General features: G+C 38.2%; 1 protein-coding gene across 14 annotated transcripts in view; it reads right to left on the bottom strand.

Moving 5' to 3' along the window:
* The window catches only part of lpp (LIM domain containing preferred translocation partner in lipoma), a 239637-nt gene that overhangs the window by 197998 nt on the left and 16091 nt on the right, over positions 1–25548 (bottom strand). For 4 of the 14 annotated variants that reach the window (XM_047158490.2, XM_017479521.3, XM_053683519.1 and 1 more), the window contains exons 1-2: positions 17864–18007; positions 8514–8612 (exon numbers count right to left, since the gene is read on the bottom strand). Coding sequence is in view for 1 of the 14 variants with exons in the window: in XM_053683516.1 (XP_053539491.1) it covers positions 5603–5644 (42 nt within the window). In the remaining 13 variants the exon portion in view is untranslated. Of the gene's footprint in view, positions 1–5602; positions 5711–8513; positions 8613–17699; positions 17783–17863; positions 18008–25548 lie in introns of those variants that run through there. The other 10 variants (XM_053683518.1, XM_053683523.1, XM_053683517.1 and 7 more) reach the window with 6 other exon arrangements.

The following is a 25548-nucleotide window of genomic DNA, read 5'->3' as shown; positions in this document are numbered from 1 at the left end:
GGGCCCAATAGTGGCAGTTTGGTAGTGCTGGGGCTTGAACCCCCGACCTTCCGATCAGTAACCAGGAGCCTGGAAGTGCTTTGGCTTGAACCCCCAACCTTCTGATCAGCAACTCGGAGCCACCACTGCCTTGGCACTGATGTAGGCTATGCGCACAGAATGAGTACAGGCACTGCTGATTGATCAGCCAATAATAGCTAATAGGGTTGAGAAGTTTTGCTTTTTCACTAGGTACTCAATAACTGTGACCGTCACACTCATGTGCACAATATTTAATGTTTCATACTCAAAAACACTTCTGTAATAATGAATGAATAGATCGATTGCATCTACACCACATACTACAGTAATAAATATATGTCTACACCACTGGCATCATACCTATTTAGGTGAACTACTACTTTGTGTGAATTATGCTTTCGTTTGGGACACAGCCTTGAATTCTATTTGAATGTGTGCACCCACGGCCACGATAAGCGCAAATGGCGTTACGTTAAGAATTGTCCGTCCATCGGTAGCTTGCAATAGCATTTTCTAACTGGTGAAAGGGTGAGAATCTGACATCCTGTATCTTTCAAAGTTCACTTTTTGGCAGCGAACATCACATTTACTAAACTGTAATCAGATCTCTGATGTGCACTATTAAACAGAGGGTACAAACAGATTAATGCTAGAAGCAATCTGACAGCTCTGTCAGGGGTTAAATTGTTAATTATTAATTGAGACTGAAGTCCACCTGCTGTTCTGCTGCTGGAAACCGGAGTCTCCAAAAGCACAGAGGCTCTGTGGTCTCGCATAAAGCCTTAACATCAGTCGAACTTATGTCACTATGGTAGCGAATGTGAAAAACCACAGAAATTGCCAATGAATGTCACAATTGGACATCTTAAGTAATCCTGTGAAGATTACTCTGCAGATACTGAAAACTACACAAGGGTAGAAATGCAGAAATTGCAAAAGTGGCATTCATAAATGCTTCTGAAAGTCATGATGCATGGCTTCTTTTATTGGCATTGAAAAATTGCAAGAGATGAAAGATTTGAAACTGTGAGAGAATCTAAATCACACGATCATCAAAAAAAAAAGACAAGCATTAAAGAGCCAGAGAGCCTGGAGCTAAATGGTACAGGCCTGCTTAGCACTGAGCCAAAGCTAATGGGATTATCACACTGCTCTATCGTTCACTGCGAGAACATTGCCCCTGTCAGCTACACAAAATCCCATTAACACTACCTTTCTCTGCCGTAACATGGGTTCGGGAAGAGCGTTCAAACAGCCGAAGAGGCCGATGCTGAGCTAGTAGTGACAGCCTGAGTCCTGAATGCACAAGTCATCAGATACGTACCGATACCGATACTGATACTTCAACATGGCTCTTGATTAGAGAAGTGAAAGCACTTCAAAGCTACGAACAATGATTTGCAAAATCTGTTTCACTCCACCTTAAATTGGTGGAAAATTCCTGCCAGGTTTCAAATTGTTTCAGATTTTTTCCACCAAATACGATTACTAAAATAGTTGAGGCTTCCATGCCATTGTTAGCAAATCAGGCAGTGCTTTAAATACTTCTACGTGACTGATTGTTTGCACTGTTCACAAAAGGCTTGGTGGAAAATTCTAACCAGTAGAAGTAGCAGAATAAACTAAACCTCCACTCATTAAGAAATGAAAGACATCCATGCAAAAAAAAAGAAAAACAGTCACAAAGAAATGTGCAGTACTAAAACAGATGACTCCTCCCCACCACAAATCCCCCCCCCCCCCAAAAAAAAAAAAAAAAATGATGTGGCGCCACTACTAGCTAAGCTTCATTTGCATTCACCAAATTCTTTGCCCAAACATGGGCCATTTATGCTTTAAGAGACTAGGAGACGTGTGTTTTCCTGAAAGGAATGATAGGTATTATTTCTACTCTGTCCAAACACATTAAGCCTTAACCTCCCCAAAAAGTACTGATACTATTCTCTGGCACTTCAACTGCAAAGACCAAACAAGGCCTTGTTGACGGGAAACATTGGGGTACAGTCGAGATGAGCAAACAAGCTGAATCCAGTATGCCAAAACACTGGGCACCTACACTGTTTCCTCCCAGACAGCAGCTATAATAAACAGTGATCTGGAGATGGTCTGAGCTGATAGAAAAAGTTGAATAAAAATAGCACATAGACAAGTATAATGAGGAAAGAAGCATGCTCAGATAAAAGTAGAAAACAAATGAAAAGCAGGGGGCGATGGGGGGGATCAGTATAACTTCATGAAAAGGAGCTAGTCTGAAAAACTAGTGAAGATCTACAGATGCAGTGAACCTTTTTTAGTACAACGTAGATTTTAAAAATTTTAATAAAATAAATGAGCACAGCCAAATGTGACATTATTTTATTAGTGAATGTCAGTCATCCTAATGTGATTCGGATGGAAATAATAATAATGCTATATGACCTACTTGACGACTGGAATCAGTAGATCAGACGGATCAATGGATCCAAAATATCAAATGCAATCTGATACTGACCCAGTGTTTTAGATCATACTCAGCCTTAGATTGGTGCATTGTATGTCTATGTAGAGTTGTAAATTGGAGGAAGATTTGGGGTTTAATCTTGAAGACATTTCCCTGCTCAACGGTTCTGAATGTCTCAAAATTATACATAAATCAATAAATAATCCAGCAGCCTATTACTAGCATAGAAGTTTGTTACAAACTACTTTAACTGTACTTAAGTCTGGTTTTGAAGCATTCTTACTTTGAGTTTTTCCTACCTCTGACTTACTCCATTTCAGAAGAAACATCTCTATGTTCTACTTGCTACATTTTTATCAGTAAATATCTCTAAAATTATATACGTGTAAAGGCCTACACTGACTTTTTAGCATCAGACAGCTCCAATGAGCTATATATAAATTCTTTTTATATTTTTTTTTTTGGAGAAAGGGATGCTAATTTACCATCTGTAACTAAAATCAGTGTCCTATTTGAGGCAGACATCTTTTTTTTGGGGGGGGGGGGGGGGGGGGGGGTTCATGTTGTTTTACTTTCTTACTTTAAGTAATTTGGAGAATTGAAACTTTATTACTTTAGCTCTAGGGAAGAGTGTGAAGCTGTAACTTCCACTCTTTCCAGCCTATTTTATTTAGATGAACAATTGCATTTTTTCTTGAGGGAAGAATTTGTGCATTTTGATCAGACACACTGAAGTAGAATGTTTCATTGAAGTAAACAACTTCACATCTCATGATGCTTTCAAGTCACATCGGAAAGATCGTATTTATGAGTTGAACGCACATGAACGCCACCACAAAGGCGTAATTACGAGTGGGAAACTTGGGATTAAGAGTTAGGGGTGTGCCAGTAAGAAGACATGGTGGAATCAATGGACGCAACGTCTGTAATTGATGGCAAATGTGTTGCAATTGAATGTTTACTCATCTCAGAAGCTGATTTCAGTTATTACGTGTTTGGCATATGCAGCAAGTTGTTATCAGGCTTTTATATTATAACAAGTAAAACAAGCTGACTACCTGCACAAAATATGATATTGTACAATTACCATATAATACGTAACAAAGTTTACAGTGGCTTCATAAATTTATTTTTTAAACTATAAAAACACCTGATGCACATTCCATGTTCTTCATGTTCTAGAAGTAGTTAAAAAAGCCTTGCTGTACTTTTTTGTAGCTAATTAAGAGAAGGTACACCGCCATCTTGCTCCGACCAAGGTGACTTGAATGCACCTGACGTCACTATTACGACTTCCCAACTCGTAAATACGAACTTCCAGGAGGACTTGAACGCAGAGTGATACAGTGAAGGGGTGTAGCCTGGGCACCTGGGACAAGCAGACCAACCCCAGGATGTACTGTTAGTTTTTAATTCAAAGCAGAAAAAGAAAAAAATAAAACCTCCTTATTAACTTTCACAAATATAAAAAGATTTTCATTTGGTATGTAAGTTTAAAGTTAAAGTAAAGCTAAAGTAATGCCAAAGTACAGCTCAGAAGTTTCGCTTTTTTTTTTCCCCTCGACGTTTTGGCAAAAGCACAAGCACAATGTTCTACTAGCTCATGCACTCATTTGTTTCCATTAGCCTGTATTAATAGACAAGCAAGCTAGCTCACCATATGTTATTACATTACATCAGCTACCACTTTTTAGCCTAGTCATGCTTCCAGGCAACCAAAATATGGGAATGGCCAGCACACTGGAGCTTTTAGTTGCCTGGTGGGCTAGCTAATAAATTTATGATTGCAGTGTTTACAGAAAGGTGACTGCTGCGCTTTTTGATGTGCTCTCTCTCTTAGAACAGACGTATAAAAAAAAAGGACAGGCAATTCAGATGGCCAACTTAAACCATCAATAATAAACCATATCTTTGTATATTTAATGTCTTCAAATTGCCCAGTTCAAAAAAAAAAGCACTTCCAGATGAACGTACGTAGCAAAGAGTCCACATACCATAGTCCATTAGTGGCTCTCTGCTTTTCAATAAGTGTACCACTGATCAAAGTAACCAACAGGTGCATTACCACAAATACACATGCATTTGGTTAAAAGGAATGTACACACAAACTCAACTAACAGCAGACCCATAACAGGATCTACAAAAAAAAAAAAAAAAAAAGAAACAGTGACTTGTGCTGGCATCTGAGAAGCAAATGAAGAAAAGCGAACACAGAAAATATCATGTATGGTATGGCACAAATGGAAATAGAAGTACGAAGAAGAGGTGTATATGTAGTGTCCAGCATTAAAAATACATACATTAAAGGCACAGCATGCAAATGAGGATGGCAGTCATTTATAGGAACTACTTATTTCCTAAATATAGATATCTTTGCCAACCATATTTATAGTATTCCCAGTTTTGAATGGAAACCTTCAAACTTAAAGCACGCACAAATGTGTTTCACTGACAGTATGAAAAAAACATAAAATGTTAAGAGACTATTTATATATATGATTTAAAACACATGAGAAATGAATTAAATACAGCATTCAAAGGTGTCACCGGAAAAGTTTACTTTACAGTAAAAAGGCGGCTGCTATATTTCCAGTTACAGTGCATTTAGTTTTTGTCGACTCCGATCAAATGTTTCATTACAGAAAGTAAGAAATATAAAGCAAAGCTAATGAATAATATCAAAGTGCAGAGATGGGCCCTTTTAAACATGTCATTCAGACCTGACATTGTTGAAGGTTATTACACAGTAAGTATACAAAAGAAACCTGACCTATTTTCTATTAGTTGGTGACAAATGTCCACTTTCAACCTGATAACAGTCAGAAATGGCATATTAATGCAACCCGTTATACACCATGATGCACTGCTGTTCTAAAGCAGTCAAGGGAGCGCAATCCACTCCAGCTAGTCAATCATACATGCCCAAAGACATCAACAAGTCTGCTATCTCCATACCACATCACAGCACAATGAATGAAACCTGTCCCAGGTTACAGCCCAGCACCCAAACACATCCCCTACCTTCCTACATTAGCAAAGAGACAAAGACAGACAGACACAGAGAGAAAATAACTGAGAAGGTGAGACTGAAATGGAGAAGATGCATACAGAGTTCAGCATAAAGAACTGTTAGGTACTCACAATGTATCCCGTGTGTGTGTGTGTGCGCGCGTGTAGCCTCATGAGCAAGTCTCTCACTATGGCTTTAGTGAGGAGGATCCACAGGCAGGCCCTTATGCTGTTCAAATGACTCATACACAGTCTTCCTCCTGCACTGTGCAGCCACAAGGAGGTAAACATTTCCAAATATGGAGACAAAAATGGGAGAAAAAATTGGGGGGCAAAAAATTGATTCAGCTTGCTCTTGCTGCCTGGAATGCCACGCACTGGCCACACTGGCCAAAGTCACTTGGAAGCCAAATGTGTGGTTCATAGCGTCTGCAACGCTGCCAGGATACGGCTGATAATTGTGCAGGACTATGAGAAAGGCCGTGGCTGCGTCCGAAACTGCATACTTACCTACTATATAGTAGGAGAAAAGCAATAAAAGCAGTGGGGTAGTATGTCCGAATTCTCAGTAGGCGGGAAACAGTAATACCCGGATGGCGTACTGCTTCCGGCGAGATTTTGCAGTATGCAACCGAGGCACACTACGCGAGTCCAACAATCCCATGATGCAACGGGATTGATGTGGACAAGCTCAGAAAAAAAAAAAGAATTAATTTTTAAAAAACACTGAAGACACTGTGGGCTCTTTTTAAGTATTTAACCTTAGTTAAACAGGACTTGTTTAAGAATACCCGAATAAATTGTTAACTTGTTTAAGATTTTTGTGTTAATGTTGACGTCAAAGGTCACATCACATTGCTAACGTGGCGGATGTAGTATGTCCGGGATTGCATTCAAACATACTGATTAGTATGTACTGTATAAATGGCCGTGTGGTACATCAAACGCAGTACGTACCGTCACAGTACGTGATTTCGGATGCAGCCAGTCTGGTCAGAACCGAGTGCCTCATAGCGGTCTTCAAGAAGCATAACGCATGCAAACATGGCATGTAAACACAAACCTGGCCAATCACGCATCCTTGACATAACTGCAAACCCTTGCCATGTGCAGAGGCGCATCTGCCTGAACACATGTCAGACACATGCAGTGTATTGAACCGCCACATTCTCACACCGATCACTTCAACATTCCACAATCCTGTTTGGTTTGGCTGATTCAGCATGAACGTAAAGCTTTGTGCGTGTGTGTGTACTGCAGAAAATCTGAAGGATCTGGCCAACTATGGAAGCTGTTTCCGCCCTCATCAATCAAGCTGAGTGCTCGGCGGACTACAAGCATTCTGTAGTTTTTCATCAGGGCACAAAAATGCTTGGCACCACAAGAAAGGCCAAACATCACCATTTGTGCTTTTTCTGTCTGTGTGTGTATGAAAGAGAAGAGAAATATAGCATGAGCACACGTCTCTACTCTATTTATTACTTGTGTCGTTATTATTACGTAGGATTACCTCCATCTCTACACTTATTTCGTGCAAAAAGTAGCACGTCATCACAGTCTTTCCGTTTGTCATTAAACAAGCAGTCTCACAGAGGAAGTGCAATCTCATAATGGTAAATGGAAACGCTGGCACACCATACAAGATGAACAAGCCGTGGCCGGTTATATAGCAACTTCGATATACAGACGTATAATAAATTAAAGGAAAACCGACAGCCCTGTTACACTTAAAGAGAAAAGGTAGGAAGAGTCATCCGTCCTGTTTTTGCCATGATGAAACATTTCTGTCTTGATGGGAGCGGTTTCTTCCTGGATGACCCCACCCCCATCCACAGGCCACGAGGAGGCAATGAACGGGTTGATTAGGATGAAAATCATATTCTATGGCTTTCACAGATGCCAGATCTCAACCCAGCTGAACACCAATGGGAGATGTCGAAGCGAAGTATTCGCCAACACCACCATCAAAACACCAGCTGAGAAAAATATCTTATCTAAGAACGGCGTTCGTTCCTCCAGTACAGTTCAACAGACTTGTGGAATCAATGCCAGGGTGCACTGAAGCTGTTCTGGTGCCTCAAGACCTCACTAAGATACTTTTTTTCACGATTTTTTTCTTTTTCATTTTAATTTGTCACATGACTTATAATTGCATAACTGATCGTGTTCACTGAACTCAATGTAATTTTTTTTAAATGAATAAATATTTCCTTTTTATATAAAATTCTCATTGCACTTGATATGAAGTTACAGATACATCCAATGTGACAGTGGGATTATTTCTCTTCCGTCATTAGAAAACTGACTAAACAGTGTTTCACTTTCGAGCAAAGCTAAAATAAGTCTTTCTCGACTGAAACCACAGACGGGGGTTTTCAAAGGTAATAACAACCTATTTGTAGAGAGGTTAAAGGGTGTCGGAGCAAGTGACTTCAGGTGATTAAGGACGTGCAATTACCCATGGCCTAGCACTCCCTTTGAGGAGAGCTGGTCAGGAGAGGCCTTTACACACACTTAGAAACAGAAAACAGATTCAACTATTCGAGTACGGGACAAACATATTAACGTTTCTAATACACAGGCTCGTGTGAGCATGGGTATCAATGCCAAGCAAATGAAAGCCTCTGTAATGCTAAAGAGGCAGACTGTTCTGCCATGCCAGGAAACCTCAAGCGAAATCTAATAAGCATCTAGCGGAGCAGCATCAGAAATCATGGGGTCATATTGATCATCACTTATATAATCAGAGAGCACCAGGCACACACACACACACACACACACACACAGGGGCAATTTAGTGTAGCCAAACCCACAATGTGCATGTTTTTGGGATGTGGGAAGAAACCCATGCAAACACAGGAAGAACATGCGAAACTCCACTCCAGTAACCCGAGCTAAACCAAACACACTACACCAGAAAAATATTAGGAATACTTGTGATTTATGCCATTGTACAACAGCTGTTAAACTGAGATTCAAAGTACGAGATATCCACTTAAATCCATGACTACTGTGGACTAGAGAGGTATATAAAAATACACACCTCTAAAAGATGAATGAATTCAATGGCTCAGGTCTTCAGCAACAATCCTGCACTGTCTTCTGTCTTCTGGAGAAGGCCTGATTACATGCACATGGACACCTGATGGCAGATGAAAGAAAATGTATTAAATTCAATTTGAATGGATCTTTTTTTTTTTTTTTTTTCAATCAACAGAATAAGCAAGAAAATACACAATCAAAAGCTAGTTACTGCCACATGTTGCATTTATTCATTGATCTCCGGTGAGCGAGGACTGGGTAATAGCATCAGTGAATAAAAAACACAGACACTATTGACTCAACTGTCAGTTAAAAGTAGCACCAGACACAGAAAGACATGAAGACTTTATTCTAACATATGAACCAAGAACAGAACGGGAGATGAGAAACAGCTATTTTCATCGATGAAAACCTCATTTAACGGACAGCTTGTCCTTCCCAAGTGATTTCATATATGTAATCTCACAGCACACTTGCGTATGTCAAAGCAGACTGTTCCTTTATTACATCCTTAATCACCTCCTTAGGTACCCTATTTATTTCAATCATCCTACAGCTCATTCCATTTCAGTCGACAGAGCAGGACTCGAGCTTATAACTATTTAACCAAAGAGTACCAAAAAAATATGGTACCGGTAAAATTTAATGGAAAGCACATTATAGGGTTAAACTAAAACTATCCATCCATCCATTTTGTACTGTTTATCCTACACAGAATCGTGAGGAGCCTGAAGCCTATACCAGAAAACAAGGTAGGGGACACCCTGGACAGGGTGCCAACCAATGGCAGGTCACAATTGCACACACATTTACACACCAGTTCACACACTATGGACATTTTAGAAATGTCAATCAACCTACAACACATGTCTTTGGACTGGGAGAGGAAACCGGAGTACCCGGAGGAAACCCCCGGAGCACTGGGAGAACATGTAAACTCTGCGCACGCCTGGCAGGGGCGAAATTCAAACCCCCAACCCTGGAGGTGCGAGGCAACCGTGCTAACCACTAAGCCACCATGTTCCCCTGAAACAAAGTATATCATGGTAAATCTTTAGCCATATTGCCCAGTACTAAACTGAAATTTCAAACAACTGTAAAACCCTTGTCCATCCTCCCAAAAACCTCTCATACCCATTGAACTGTTTAATTATCATCATTCTAATTCCTTCTCAGTTCTAATTCAAATTCATATATTCAAATCCATTCTAATTCCCTTAAATACACAACTTTCCAGTCGAGTCTGACGTTTTCCACACAGTCAGGGCCACATATGCTTACACTAAGACCGTCACGGTTACCTCACCACTGAAATTTTTTAAATACTGATTAAAATGCACTCTATTACAGTATTTTTTTTTTACCCAATCAAGTTCCTTACTACAGGGTGCCCCAAAAGTCTCCATACATAGGGGAAATTAACAGTTTAAAGTCTTCCAATATACTTAGTTTATATTGCAGATTTTTGTTGCCTTTAAGAATGCCTTTGACAAAAGAAGAATGTATTGAAATCATTCTCATGGTTGGGTCGAGAAGCTGTCGCAAGGTTGCGATGGACTTTAACAGGAAACATGGCGAGCACATCACACACGACACTGCTGCCAAACTTATTAACAAATTCAAAAAGACTGGAAGTGTTGCGGACCAACCGAGAAGAAGTGGACGTCCACGACCATCCACTGATGAAGGCACAACCGACATGGTGCTGACAAATATAGTCCCCTGTGTATGTCAACTTTTTGGACACCCTGTAGTACTGGTGGTTCTTGTCCCTTTTGCATCCTGCTGTGACTCCCAAAAAAAATAGGGTCTTTTTTGCAACCTCCTCCCTCAGGACTTCGTCTAAATCTTCAGGCTCTGCCTCTCTACAGAGGGCACGTGAGCACATTAAAAACCCTTTGGCTGTATAATCTGTATAATGTTGCTACCTCTGCTGCCAACCCTAGCATATCCATAACTATTATACACAACAGTTATCAAACGCACAGAAGAACATGACACTGCTGACCAGAATGAAACAAAATTACTAGCTTATCTATTTTTAACTTTAACTTATAACAACAATGTGATACTGACAATTTAGCAATTTTATAAAAGTCCATCTCAAACAAGTCTTTCTAATAAAGAAAAACAATTCGAGGATTTGATCTTTTTGTGCAATGAGACTTCTGTACAAAGATTTTGTAATACATTTCCTTTTCCCCACTGGGTTGTGCGTTTTTAAATGGTTAATCATTAACATGATAAGATCATGGCTTCATGCTAGGTAATCATACCATGAAAATTCCAAATACCCCGATCAGTCACTTCAGTAGAGTAATACAACACCCTACCTTACACTAATGAGAAGATTCAACATAGCATTACATTACATTGCCCTTTGTTCATTTAACATACACTATTAGGAGACTTTAAGAGAGCTTATACCTTTTTCGTTAGCTGTAGGACATATCTCTGCATTGCTATGTTTCAGGATTGTACACTAAGTTGACAAGTTGATTAATTAGTAGCATTTCAGTCAGCCAACTAATTGCTTGGGGCTGATGAATATACAAGGCCCTACAACCATCTATGTGAAACATCCAACACATTGTTTGCATTTAGGATGGAACAGCGATATGGATAAAGAAAGCATCCTACTTCTCAACCAACACAAAGCTAGAACAAGCAGCACACAGGCAAACAAGCTTCATTTTTGGAATATACAGACCAACCAAGAAATGCAACAAAAAAATTGTCATGACAGCCATGCGGGCTAAACCTAGGGGGAAAAGCCTTACTTACTATCACGAAGTAGCCTTCATTTCTTTGAAGCAAACTCCTCAGTTGGATCACTGAAGTCAGTACTAGTGACATTAAAGTTAAATGGCTCATACAACGGTTTCGCTTTCCTTTAGCCACTCTCTCAAACCTCATTCCTAACATTTGGAACTCTTTAAAATAATCAAATTACAATATACAGTCATCTCAATAATTACTAGTACTTTTGGTAAAAATATAAAAGTTATTAAAAATGTCTGTGGTTAATTAGATTAATCTCACACAGAATGTATTACAAAAATCTAACCTTAACTGAAGTTAATTTATTTTTTAATAAATAATAATTTTTAAAAATGTAACTGAAGCATTTCCCCTTTTAATCTTTTACTTAAAAGTTCACCTGAGTATTTAGCAATTCGTAAGTGGTTATCCATGACATACTGTTTTTTTGGAATATAAATATGAGGGGACACGGACCAAATTGCCTTAGTCATTCATCAACAAAAGTGTGTTGGCCTTCATAAAACATGGTTATAAATAGCGTCACACCTATAAATGCCCATATATCCACTGATAGGGCACAAGAACTGGAGCTGTCATGAACCTGTCGGGAAGTGGATTTCGCCTCCACGAGTAGTGAGGAGAATGGTCAAAGAAGCAAAGATCTCTCCAAGGATCACAGTTGGAGGTTTGCAGGAGATGGCCGCAGTTCGGGGTTGCCAAATCTCCAAATGTACAATTAGAACCTACTGCCATGCCTATTTGGAAAGTGTGCAGAAGAAAGCATTTTTCAGCTAACCACAAACATAACAGTTTGGTGTTTGTTAGACAATACTGGAACTTTGACTAGAACCAGGTTCTACGGTTAGCTGAGACAAAAATAGAGCAAAATCTTGGTTAAAATTAAAAAGATGTTTATACAGAAGAGAATACCACTCCCCACTGCAGTACAGAGGAGGATCTGTGATGTTGTAGGGCTGTATATCCTCCATAGGCACCACAGTTTTAGGATACATAGTATCATGGGAGATTTGAAATAAAATGTGTGCCTTCGCAGAGAAGCTACAACTGGTTTGTGGTCGTATCTTCCAACAAAACAATGCTCCGAAACATAGGTCCAAATCCAAACAAAATGACTTGAAAGTGCACACAGAATCAAGTCTTTGAGTGCTTGTTGCCAAGAAGAGGAGTAGTCTGAGATTCCTTACTTTGTAGCCATTGTAGAAGACTCAGGAAATTAGGAAATGCGGGTCCTAAATGCAGGAATGTTAGATATGCTCTGTATTTTCAGTAAAACGTGAAACTAATTAACCATGAATTACATTTTTGGATAACTTTTTTATTAGTTACAGCTCTGGTGCCAATAATTCTGATGCATATTAGGTAAACACTGTATTGTCTTTTTCGCAATCCAACTTATATTTCCTTTCTTTATTTAAAAAACTGCTATTCATTTAATGACACTTCTGTAATGGCTTGCCACGCTGTTGTGCACAAAATCCTGCAGAAATCTGCACACTTCTTAATCACAGATGTACCATTTCAATGTGTGTAATAATTTTAAAAATTATAATAATAATAATTATAATAATAATAATAATCATGCAATATGAAGTTCTACAGTTAAGACTGATGATAAACTGTTGATAGTGAGACTAAAGAGACAAACCCTAGTCAATGCTGATTAATAAAAGATGTTATTTCTACCTCTTCTTGTTAATGTTATTTCATTGTCTACAGAGTAGTTTGTCAAATTTAGCCATGTGTCATCTACTTTCCATCACATTTAAATCATTTAACTCTAGCTCCCACTTGCATGACCTGTTGTTTACTTTGTTACTTTGGTAATTGGGATATTACAACACTCAGACCCTTAGGTCAACAAAATAAATCCTTGCATGCCTATGAAACAGCATGCATATGATTTATGATCTGTAGACCCTAGGCAGATCCTGTCTTCTTGAGAGAACAGCATCTGTTTTGAATAATAACTACATTGGACACTTCTTTAGATTTGATATTTTCAAATAGACAGTTGTCTAATGGGTTCTATATGGCAAAGTTCTGAAAATATGCAATGGAATTTATACGTATAAGTTCCGAAAATACGTAACGGACCATTTTTAGGGTGATTAAACATTCCAGTTCCCTCTGATTAAGAGCCTATTAAATGGTCTAATTAACATACACACAGAAATATAATTGGCTTAACCATCTTTGTAAGTTGGAACTTACAATGAGCCACATTTATCAATGTTTTCACCAGATTTACAAAAGTTTCAGAAACACTGATTTTCCTCGTAGTCGTTTGCATATGCTGCTCACAAATTTATTTTTGATTCTGACTGCAAAGCACCTCTATAATCGCTCTGGATAAAGGAGTCAGGAAAATGCTGCAAACGTAAATAGAACAAACAATATAAACTTGATAATACAATCCATATATATAAAAAAAAGTGCAGTGATCCATGCAAATTACGATTTGAAGTCGATCAAGTCAACGTTTATATTAGTTAGTCTCATGCTTAAATGTACACATGCTCAGGAGCACCAGTAGGATGTGAACGTGTTTGTGAAATGACAGGATTTTCAACACTCGTACGAACAATTTACGAATAAATTCGTTCATATCCAGCTTGATAAATGAGGCCCACTGTCAATTAACGTGTATATTGACTAATGTAAATATATCTGGAAACTACATTAAGATTTCTTCCTTCTTTTTTATTTATTTATTTATTTTTATTTCCTCGTGCCACTCAGCACATTTTAACGACCGCAGCACATTCACACGTCATTCATTCAAGATATGACTGAGCCTTTAGTAAAAAAAATAAAATAAATAAGTAAATAAAATACAAAAATTAAATCTCCGTCTCTCCCAGCAAACAAATGTGCACTTTTGCACAGAATAAGCACTTCTGCTTATTCTGTCAGTGTACAATGATCGAGCACATTGCTGCTATTTGAGAAAAGACTGTATTAAAATCGCAAAGGGATTTTCAGCAGGCAACAAAGACAAGCAGCCTCAAAGGCAAGACGTAACTTTTAACTTGAGCATCGGAGAGCCTGTCAGACACGACGTTTATTACTGAAGGTTTTAAACACAGTCAACGTTCACAACGGTAAAAAAGTTCAAACGTTTGGTGGCGAATGACGGAGAGATTCGGTTTTATGACTGAGCTCTGCAGGGGCCTTGATGTTATCGATTTGAGATTTATATCAAAGTGAACGCCAGAATTTCTTTACTGTATGGGGACAGATTAATATTTCAGCACATTAGTTACTTTAGAGAAGAACAAGGTCTAGAAGCGCTTGCCAAGATGTGACAGAAATGTTTGCTCTTGCCTGGAGAAAAAGGCTTACTTTTCTGACAATATGAGGAACAGTGGCTGCATGTAACTTCTAGTATGTACAGAAAATGCTAAAAATGTTCAAATATGCAAACTGGCAATTAAAGTGCATTAATTCCTGCCTTAACGAATCATAGATAAGAATCACCTTCCTGGTCACATGACACACGATAGTTCTAACGTGGGAAGATTATAATGGTGCGGTCAATCAATTATGAAGAATACCCTCCCATCTTACTCTTAATCTACGAATCCAAAGAAGGCATGAGAACCATAGAAATATATCTACAGAAACAATCAGAAAGTTGATCTACCTTTGCAATATTATAAAAGCCTGATCAAAACATGCAACATATCAGCATAAATGGTAACCGCAACAGCAAAGACAATTCAAATTAAGTATGTGAATAAAATGTCAGTGGGTTAGTGTGACTCATATGATCTCAACCATCAGCTTCCTGTGTCCTCGTGCAGCAAAACCTTGCAAACAATCTCACAAGAAACCCAACTCCACCATAAAACATCTTTATACTGAAATATTTGTGATGTGCTTAGCAATTCTGGTGCCAGGTTTTAGTTGTTGGTTGGTGCTATATTTTTGCTGATCCTGTGAGACATTCATGCTTACGTGACGCCACAGCAGGATATTGTCAATACAGTTACAATGGGGTTTTAAAAAAGAAAAAAATATATATACAAGGTATTTTGCTGTTAGCTCTGAAAAACAAAAGAGCTTAATTTCTCACTCAAAATTTTCCAGAGGACACAGTAAACGTTGGATTCAGAGTTCCAGAACGCAATTCAGCTATATAACATGGAGACTCAGCTTGGCTAGTTAGTGATCTAATTATGCATTCAAGTCCTCCTGGGAAGTTCGTATTTACAAGTTGAGAAGTCATAATTATGACACCAGGTGTACCTTCTCTTAATTAGCTACAAAAATTTTTTTAGAAATTAACTACTTCTAGAAAATTAACAACAGAGAATGCACATTAGCTGTGTTTTTTTTATTTTTTCAATCAATTTATGAAACGACTGTAAACTTTATTGCCACATATTATATCATAATTGTAAAAAGCTATTGTAAAAGTTATTTCAATAACTTGCTGCATACACCAAACACATCATAACTGAAATCAGCTTCTGAGATGAGTAAACATTCCATTTCAACAAATTTACCAATCAAGCATCCATTGATTCCACCATGTTTTCTTTCTGAGACGCCCCAAACTCGGAATCTCTGAGTTTCCCACTAGTAATTAAGACCTTGTGGTGGTGTTCCTGTGCGTTCGACTCGTAAATATGATCTTTCCGAGATGAACTCAACACATCAGAAGAGCTTACAAGCACAGTGTTTCTGATGGTGGTACTATAATTCTGACCAACTCCACAAGAGCAAGGGAGGGAACTGGCATTTCTGAGGTAGTCAAAAACATTTCATCAGGCAACAGATGTTTTATCTGTGCATTCAAATCGAGAGGGTATAACCCCATGTTTTAGGTGTTTACAGGCAGTGGTTTTCTAGTAGTAAGATTCTTTGAAATGTTGGCTACAGACACACACAGGGGGCCCCCCCTGCACTGCATGCCACACCCTTACTCCCTATGCTGACAGTGATATTAGCATGAAAGTTGAAGCAGACCAGAGTGTAAGGATGTGGAGGTGAGAGAGCTGCACAGACTATTGGACTAAAGCCCTGCTGCATCATTCTCTTTAGGTACAGCACAGATGAAGCAAGGGCTGAGTGGCATTGTGGGTAATGTAATATAGGATAGCATTAACCAAAGTGAAAATAGACCAACATGCCAGCGAACAAAGTTAAAACCTGAAAAGGCCCCTGGTGATGAGGAAAAAAAACCCCACAATAGAACACCTCATAGAATTTGTAATGGTTTCATGAGAATAGTATTCATTTTAATGCAAACTGTAAATGGTGCCTGTGGGTCTCTACTGGTAATTTGTTACCTTCTATTGGTGGCATGTTATGTCTACTGGATACCATTAAGGATCTACTTCCTTAATACGTCCTACTACATAATGGAAACCATTTGGTAATGGTTATAATGGGATTTGTAGTGGAAACCATTAAAATTTCTGTAACAGTTTCTATCATTTGTTTGTTTGTTCAGCAAGGGCTACTGAGAAATAAATCATGCATGCCATTAAAAATAAGCTATTAATTATTAAAATTAATATGCAAGTAATTCAGAGTGGATTTTTTTCCTTGAAACAACACAGCAGTATCTATACAACGATTGTACAGACAGGACACATAACTGTGTGACTGGGGTTGTAAATAAAGGACTTTTATCACCAAAGTAGGTACTACAGGTAAACGCCAGAGCATTCAATGAAACTGGATACTTGAGATTCTCTATGCAACATGAACATTAAAAATATGAAAACAATGGTAAGATATGGACAAAACAGCAAGCTTGGAAACACAGCACAATCCTTTAGTGGCAACTATAGTGAAGTTGGACGTTCATTCGGTGTTAGCTAATAACATTAGCATTTAGCTGATGTTTTGGAGCAGCTGAACTGCTCCATCATAATTCATAATGTTCATTTGTAGGTCCAGCTGAGAGTATATCTACCCTACAGGCTAATTTATCACTTAGGAGGTGCACGATAAGCATCACTAATCTGTTAGGACAGAATTTACAATGAGACGGCTACAACGCAAGCAAACAAACAAACTTCCTCGCGCGCAATGACTAAAGATTCAAATTCGCAATTTCACAAAAGGTCCCCAAAACGCTTAAAGAAATCAATCACAGTGGGGACACCGAGGCACGAAAGGCGCATTGCTATGAACCAGATGCGTCCATACAATCTGCACTGCTGTTCTACTTCCGCATTTTTGCTACTTTTTAACAGTAAGACTCCATAGGGACGGCGAGGCGTCTCCGGCTTCAACACTAGCGCTGTATCGAGTGATATCACACACACAAAAGCAACACTTCCCTGTTGAAATGGGTAAAACGGTGGAGTTTTAAGGCAAGAGCTAAAAAAGAATGCCCTCCTATCCCGTGCAAAGCCCACGCCCTCCATCTTTAATCCTTCCCGTTCACCTTTTTAACGCACAGCAACACGACGGTTCCGATTCGGCTCAAGTTGAACGATTCATGCAGAGAAAGAAACAAAGTGACATTCTCAAGAGGATCAAACATAAAATGATAAATTACAGATAGGGAGGGAGGAAAGGCTTCGGTTCATTTCGCAATGTTTCTCTTACCTCGCTTTCTATGAAATCTGGGTTTCAGATCCCACTTAAAGTGAAACAACTTTTTTTTCTCCCAAATCTGGGAGAGGAACAGGCAGTGACGTCAGAGGAGCAAATTCCAGCCCCAGAGAAGTTGCCCATGTAAGGCAGTGTGTGGTCTGTAATAACCATGCTGCAATAATAAGTTCCTCATAAGCATGTCAGTGTGATTGTGCAAACACACACACACATTAAAGTGCACAGTTATAAAGGAGTGGTGCTCTAGATGCTGTCATGCAGGAAAAATGCCAGTGCATCTATTTTAAAAGAACTTCATGGTATAAGTAGGGGTGAGCAAACACCAGAGTGTGAGATGGAAAACCAGGGGATGCCATTTCCAGTTTCCAGTCATAGTCTTTACAAAATTGTACTCCATTTTGTCCATTAAATTTTTTGCTGTGCATAGCATTGCCGCCTCACAGCTCCAGGGTCCCTGGTTCGATCCTGAGCTCCAGTGACTGTCTGTGTGGAGTTTCATACTATATCCTACCTCTCTCATTGTCAGTTTTCTCCAGGTTCTCTGGTTTCCTCCCACCTCCCAAAAATACTGCTAGGTGAAATTGACTGTATGAATGTGTATGAGCCTGTGAATGTGTGTGTGCATGGTTCCCTGTGATAGATCAACATCCCATCCAAGATGCATTGTTCCTGACTAAACTCTAGATCCATCATGAGTGACTTCATTTAAATGAATTATTAATGAAAAGTTAGGTTTGATGTAAACCAAATGCATATCTACAGACAAAGTGGTAGTGAGAAGAAATTAGAGTTGTTGCATTGATTTTAATATTTCCAGTTTTGGTTTAAACCCTGATGCTAAATTACATGTAAACTAATTAGTTCTACTACGAAAAGGTTGTTTCCAGAGCAATTTAACATAGAATTGAACGATTTGTTAGCCACAATCTGGCAACCCTTTATAATTTTTTTTTACCAGTAATACAGTGTGTTGAATCCAGCTCCTGTTTAAACCACCAGAAGAAGAAAGAGAAGAGAACATATGTAGCTACAAATGATCTGTGATTTTTTTCAATTACAAATTTATTTAAGATAATATGAACTGATTAAACATTATACAGATCACTCAGTTAATAGGTATTTTTTAAAGTGCTTTTTAAAAAATATTTAAGTACTTAATGGAAGTGAAAAACCCCCATTGAGATTAAAGAAAGCGTTTATTTTGAGGTAAGAGTTCTTTATTAGATGTCATGACCCATAAAGTCATTTGAATGATTCTAGATATTTGTTACAAATTAATTTGATTCCAACTGTACTGAGACTGATCTATCAAACAGTCTCTTTCCATCCACCCATGTCATTCATCTCTTGGTTTTTTTTTTCCAGCCAGCGATCTTTGAGATGAGGATTGCTCTGTTCAGATAGTGCTCAGCCACACTCTGCTATTTGCATATTCTTTGCATGTTTCTGTTCTCAATGCAAAGATCTTAACTGCACTTTAACTGCACTCCATATCTAGATATATGAGAAAAGATTTCCTCCACATCATATCACTCATTCCCAGTGAGCATAACTGAGAAAAACAGACCTTACAAAAATGTAAAATAAAGAACACAAACATAAGAAAACTTTCGAGGGCGAGATAAGATGATCCAAACAGGTTTAGGCCTCTTCGCTCTCTGTTCATTATTGAGCCCTTAATCACTTACGAAGGAAACTTTTGCTCTTACACACAAGGACACGTTTTAATCATTTCTATACAGCACTTAGCCCAATTGGAATTAGACCATTTAAAAAAGTTTACACATGTAAAAAATACAAATACAGATAGGAGGCACACTATTTGTTTTTGTTTGTTTATTTGCTTGTTTTTTGTTTTTGTTTTTTTGAAACCTTGCCAGTAAGACTCACAGGGCTTCTGGTCGAGAATAAGGCTACGTCTAGATTTATCCGGATAGATTTTAAAACGCGTCTTTTTCTCTACATTTTGGCTTTTCATCCACCCTGAGACGCCATATTTTGTCCAGCAAAAACCGAGCTTTTCAAAGACGCTCTTCCCAGTGGATAAATTTGAAATCAAAGTTTTTGTATTGTAGTGTGGACTGAGAAAATGGAGATATTCAAATACCATGATGTATTTTTAGTCATATGACGCAGTCATGTGACCCACTCAATGCAAAAGAAACAAGATAATGGATGATGTTGTACTGCAGTTGTTGTGCCTTCTATCCAGTTTGATAGCTTTGTTAACGATTGTCACTGTTCACAACCTTCAGACTGCATATTTAAATAAACACCTCAGGGAAATGACGCAGGCCAAAGCTTCTTAAGTTTTTAACAAATGGGCAGTATAGAAATGTGAGCATTTGCAGCTGTTTTAGCATGGACAAGCAATTTTTGGAAAACGTTTGAAAATGACAGTCTATATGGAGAGCCTTTTAAAACAAAAATACAGTTTTCTGATCTATCTGGATTAATGTAGATGTAGCCTAAAGGTGTGCATCTGGACAGGGATCCCATGGGACGCAACAAAAACGTCACATGAGTGACAGAAGTTTTTACTTTCATACGTATGCAAGTGAGTGTCAGATATGAAGCTTATGGGACAAAAAAAACCCAGTGTTCATTAACACAAAGGTGCGACATCCTTAGTACCTGCCTGGTCAGGGTCGCCGTGGTGGTTTAAATTATTCTACTAGTTTGTTTCTGTTTGGGGAAATAGAGCCAACTAAATTCATTAGAAAATATCCTAACACAAGCAAAAATTCTAACTGCATGAGTGAGATTAAAAAACATATCTAGTTGAGACCAGTTATGAACTTGAGGGATGTAGCTGTTGAGGAACTGTCAGAGCCAGAATTCACACACCATGCAGACAGTGCTGCTATTTCTACCACCCAGTTTATTTCCAGTTGTTTCGGTGGGTATAGTGGTAGGGTTCATATTTATTTTATGTGCACGCCCCATTTCAGGCTTAAATCAGAATGCAGATATATGTACTGGATATTTGGAGTACTTAAGAAATGCAGACACAGATACAGATAGTATCATTGTGTTACACCACTAGTAGGTACACTTTTTAAATAAAGTAGATTTAAAATTGAAGATGCATAAAGTCTGGTTAAATAACAGAAAAAAACACACCGCATTAATTCATGAAATAATGTTAGCTGCTAATGTTAACAGTTATAAGTGATAGGACTTTTATATTTCTTATATACTAATTATTATCATCAATCCCTTGACTGTCATCGTGCCAGGCTTCAAGTGGCAGTGAAGGCTCTTAACTGTTCCATGTCATTGGCAGCTTGTAGCAGGGCAGCTGGACTTTGGCATTGTCCAGCCAGGATTTTTTTTTTTATGCTGGCAGCCATTGCACCCCTTTTCCTCCACTGTGCTGTGGAGGATGTTCTGGTTTTGATTTCTTTCACATACTTGCCATCTTTGGTGAGAGTTGAACCGAGGTACTTGGTCTTTATGATGCTGCTTGTTGAAACTTCGGGGCCTTCCAGGAACAGGTGTATTTGAATTGAGATCACATGGCGATTTAATTGTGCACAGATGATCCCCATTCAACTACTTATGTGACTTTTGATAGCATTTGGTTGCTAATTTATGGTTTTCACAGCAACAGGGATGAATACTTATTTTCTTTTCACTTCACTATTATGGGCTATTTTGTGTAGATTCATGACGTATAATCCCAATTTCCTCTAAAAAACACTCTAAAATGTGGAAAAGTTCAAGGAGGTGAATACTTACGCAAGCAACTGTACCATTACTACTGACATGACAATTACACAACTATGGTGCCAAAAAAACGATTTCCATGAGTCCAACAATGTTATAGACTACATTCGCCAGTTAGTTTAAACAACCCCCACACTTGGAGAAAATGGGTCTGAATCACATGATAACAACAAATGAGGGCTATTAAGATGCAGATTTGGCTTAAAGCAAGGTGCTGCCTCACATTAGATGTTGTTGACACCTGATTAACTCTGACTCCAAGCACTTTGGCAACTGCTTTGCACATCCTGCGTGGAGAAACAGCAGTGAGAACACCACTTGAAGATAAAGAAGGGAGATAAATCAGGCAATCGTGCTTGTTTTGCCAGAGCTGGCTCTGTATCCCCCTGCATTCAGGTTCCAGGGCACGGCAAAAAGGTAATCTCATTTGTACTGTGTGACAGCTTATTTGCAACTTTGCTTACTGGCAATTTTCTAATTTTCCCTATGAGTGGTGCCTCTTCAGTCTCCCCGTTGCCCTCTCGCACTCTCAGAGAGCTGATCAAAACGACACCCTTAAACCCACATGAAAACTATTTACCCTCATCACAGCATTAAGCCTTCTCTCCAGCCATCAATCAAACAGCAATTAATACTTCTTCTTCTATAACAAACGTTTACAGCCTGTGAAGTAGGACAGTTACAGGAAGGCACGTCAAGGGTGAGTAAGCAATAGGAAACATAGTGTAAACACTCCATGGCTTTTAGCACCATGTGCTAGTAACATTAGTGTAATGTATTTTAAGAGATGACTTGCTCTGAATAGACTTTAAAGATCACACACACATACACAAACAATAAAAATATGAATACCTTATTATCATTGTACAAGTTCAACACGCATCAAAATAGATGAAATGATAAAACCAAGTCTGTTGTGTGAGTCTCCTGGGTCATTTTTTTTTTCCTTTTTTTATCATCTCTCAGCATAAGGCTAACGTCTCGAGGGTCGGATATCCTGTTGTACATGCGCTGCGTTGTGAGCGGCACACCTCCATACCACTTCCTCTGCAGCTTGAAATTGACCTCGAGCAATTGTGAAGAGGATACAGAATAGCTTCATACCGACAATGTGATAATTCTTGGTGTCTTGCGCTTATATTTCTTAAAACGTGGATTAGAATCAAATTAGGACTAGTAATTCACATAACTAGTTACTACACTAGGACAGTTTTCCAGACACTAATTAAACCTTCAGAACTCACCCATATAAACTGTACACTGTTATGAGTTCAGTTTTAGTCCAATATTAGGCCAATCAATAAATGTGAACCTATAAAACAGACATCATCTATATATATGTATATATATATATATATATATATATATATATATATATATATATATATATATATATATATATATATACATGTGTATAAACGTGCTGTTTTGTTATTTCTTCTGTCTAAAAGTCAGTCACTGATGGATTAGGTCAAAGACCCAAGAGCAGGTCAAAATGCTTTTATTTTTGACCCAAATGGCATGCACTACTTCAAGTTTTATATAAAGTCCATTGTGAACACAAAAAGAAATGGAATTTATTATATTGCAGGCCTGTAATTTTGCAGACACAGGCATGAAAAGACAGAAAGAGAAAAGGTGGAAGGTGCACAACCCGAGCACAAAAACCCATGTCCTTAAGCGACTAATCAAACAACTCCACATCTAGATCTAGACATAAGATTATGCTAATGAATTTTAATTTGAGTGTTTAAGCATGTAAATATTCATCAGGATCGAAAAACGCAGACAATCCGCGCCTAAGGCCATGGCTTTTGAAATTGGTACACAGTGGAAGAAGCAAACGCTTAACGTGGTCTGGAGACATGGAGTCGATTGATGCGTTCTGATGTTGGTTTCGAGCTCTTTGCATTTAGATGTAGAATTACGTTCCTTGTGTTGACGCTTGCCTGATGTCTTGTGAATAAATTCTGTGCAGCGGGATGTTGTTGTTTTTTTGAAGCAAGTTCAAATATATTTCAAAGTGAACTTCATCATCTTCTGAAGACACAAGATGAGATAAGATAAGAAAAATAAACATGCTAACAGAGAAACAGATCAGCAGGTAATTCTTCTGACAGGGGTCTGACCCCGCTGGAGGAAGATGAAAAAACACGATGTATTTTGAATACGATGGTATGCAGGAAGAGAAAAGACATGAAACGAGAAAGGTGAATGTGTTCTTGTGTTTGCTTCCTTTGTTCTCACCAGACAGACAATTATGTTCCCATAATAGCAGTGAGTTGATAAGTAGTTTGTGCATATCTGCAACCAATTTTTTTTTTTTTTTTTTTGAGAATACAATTATGCTGTGGCCTTTAAAAAAAACAACAACAGCAACAAAAATTAAAAAAATGAAATTGTTGTGTCTTCCTTAATGATGGGAGTCTTTCCAAGGAAACAAAAGATCACAGTACACCAGGTAGAAAAGGCCTTCATGATACCTTACTATCTGCACCGAAAAAGAACTGGTAGCCACACCACATGAACATGTATAAGGATTTAGCAAATGAATCTCAGTATCTACAAAGCTGGCTTAGATGGTGCGATTACAGCTGCCTTCTAACGTTATTACTCGTCACACTGTATGAGATGATCCCAATAAAATCATTTCCAAGTCCTATAACAGAATGTGCAGTAACGTGTTCCCCATATGATGAGGATCCTCTGACAATAGAATATATATATATATATATATATATATATATATATATATATATATATATATATATATACACATACATATAAAGTAATGATTAAAACATGATGTGGCATGCTGTTATGCTGTTATTAAAGCTTTTCCTTTAAGTTTTTCACCACAGGAACCTCTTCAGGATGCAGTCTTTTCGATTTCTTCGTAACATGACACGTTATGTTTTTTTCTGTCTTATTCATTTCAAGCATCAACATTATCTGATTTTTTGCAAGAGAAAAATCAGATGATGTTGAGGGAATGACTGTTTATAGCTGCCGTAAAGTAAGTGATAACAGGGACTAACTTGTTTTGCAAATGTTCCACGACATTAAACCTAACCACAAATGACTAAAAAGGTATGACTGTCGTTCTTTAATAAATAAAAAACTGTAATCGTTGGCAAATTGCTCTCTCATACAAGAGGAATAAAACACTTTGGAAGGTATGAAGATAATCAACTTTCAGGTGGCAATGCATCACACCACCCTGCCATTAACTATATTATAATAAACATAAGAAAACATCTTTGGTGTTGAAAACTCCACGTGTTCAAAAACCTTTGACTAGCAGTGTATAGAGTACTTGTAAACATATGAGACATCCTCCATCAGAATAAACCCTTGTTATCTCAGTGTATGACTTATAAGTCGTATCTTACATGCACATGCTTAGTGACTTTGAAAGCCATTTTTTTTCAAGGTTGGACATGAACTGGAGTATGTAATAACACATTCCAGTAAGTGTTTTATCATTTCATCACACCTACTCACTGCTAGCTGTTACTTCCACACAGTTAGTGAAAAAGTCCGTAGTGTGAAAGAAATAATCCCTCAATCAGTGAAACAGGAAGAGGTCACAGTGTTCTCCAAACTCGAGACAGATAAAACTGCAGCTGGGGCCTGAGACTTTCTCATTCTCATGCACACAGCCAGAACGTTTTCAGTGACATGGGTTTGAATAGTACGTCCTATAGAAATTACATGTTCCTTCACATGAAAATGCTTGTGTGTATGTAACCCTCAGTCTTAACCATCATAACCTTTCGTCTCAAGTGAGCCAAGTGACAAATGTATACACTACATATTAATTGCTTTCACTTTTTTGTTAACTAGAATTGAGGCCATGTGTAAAGAGTTCATATGCTACCTGCAGCACTTAGAATAGATTTTGAAAGTTTTAAATATTTATTTAATGACGTAGCACCTCTTTATGTAGC

This window comes from Ictalurus punctatus, chromosome 11 (genome assembly GCF_001660625.3).
Source record: "Ictalurus punctatus breed USDA103 chromosome 11, Coco_2.0, whole genome shotgun sequence".
Taxonomy (NCBI): Eukaryota; Metazoa; Chordata; class Actinopteri; order Siluriformes; family Ictaluridae; genus Ictalurus; species Ictalurus punctatus.
Note: the sequence above shows the minus strand (reverse complement) of the source record. Positions and strands in the feature narration are given on the sequence as shown.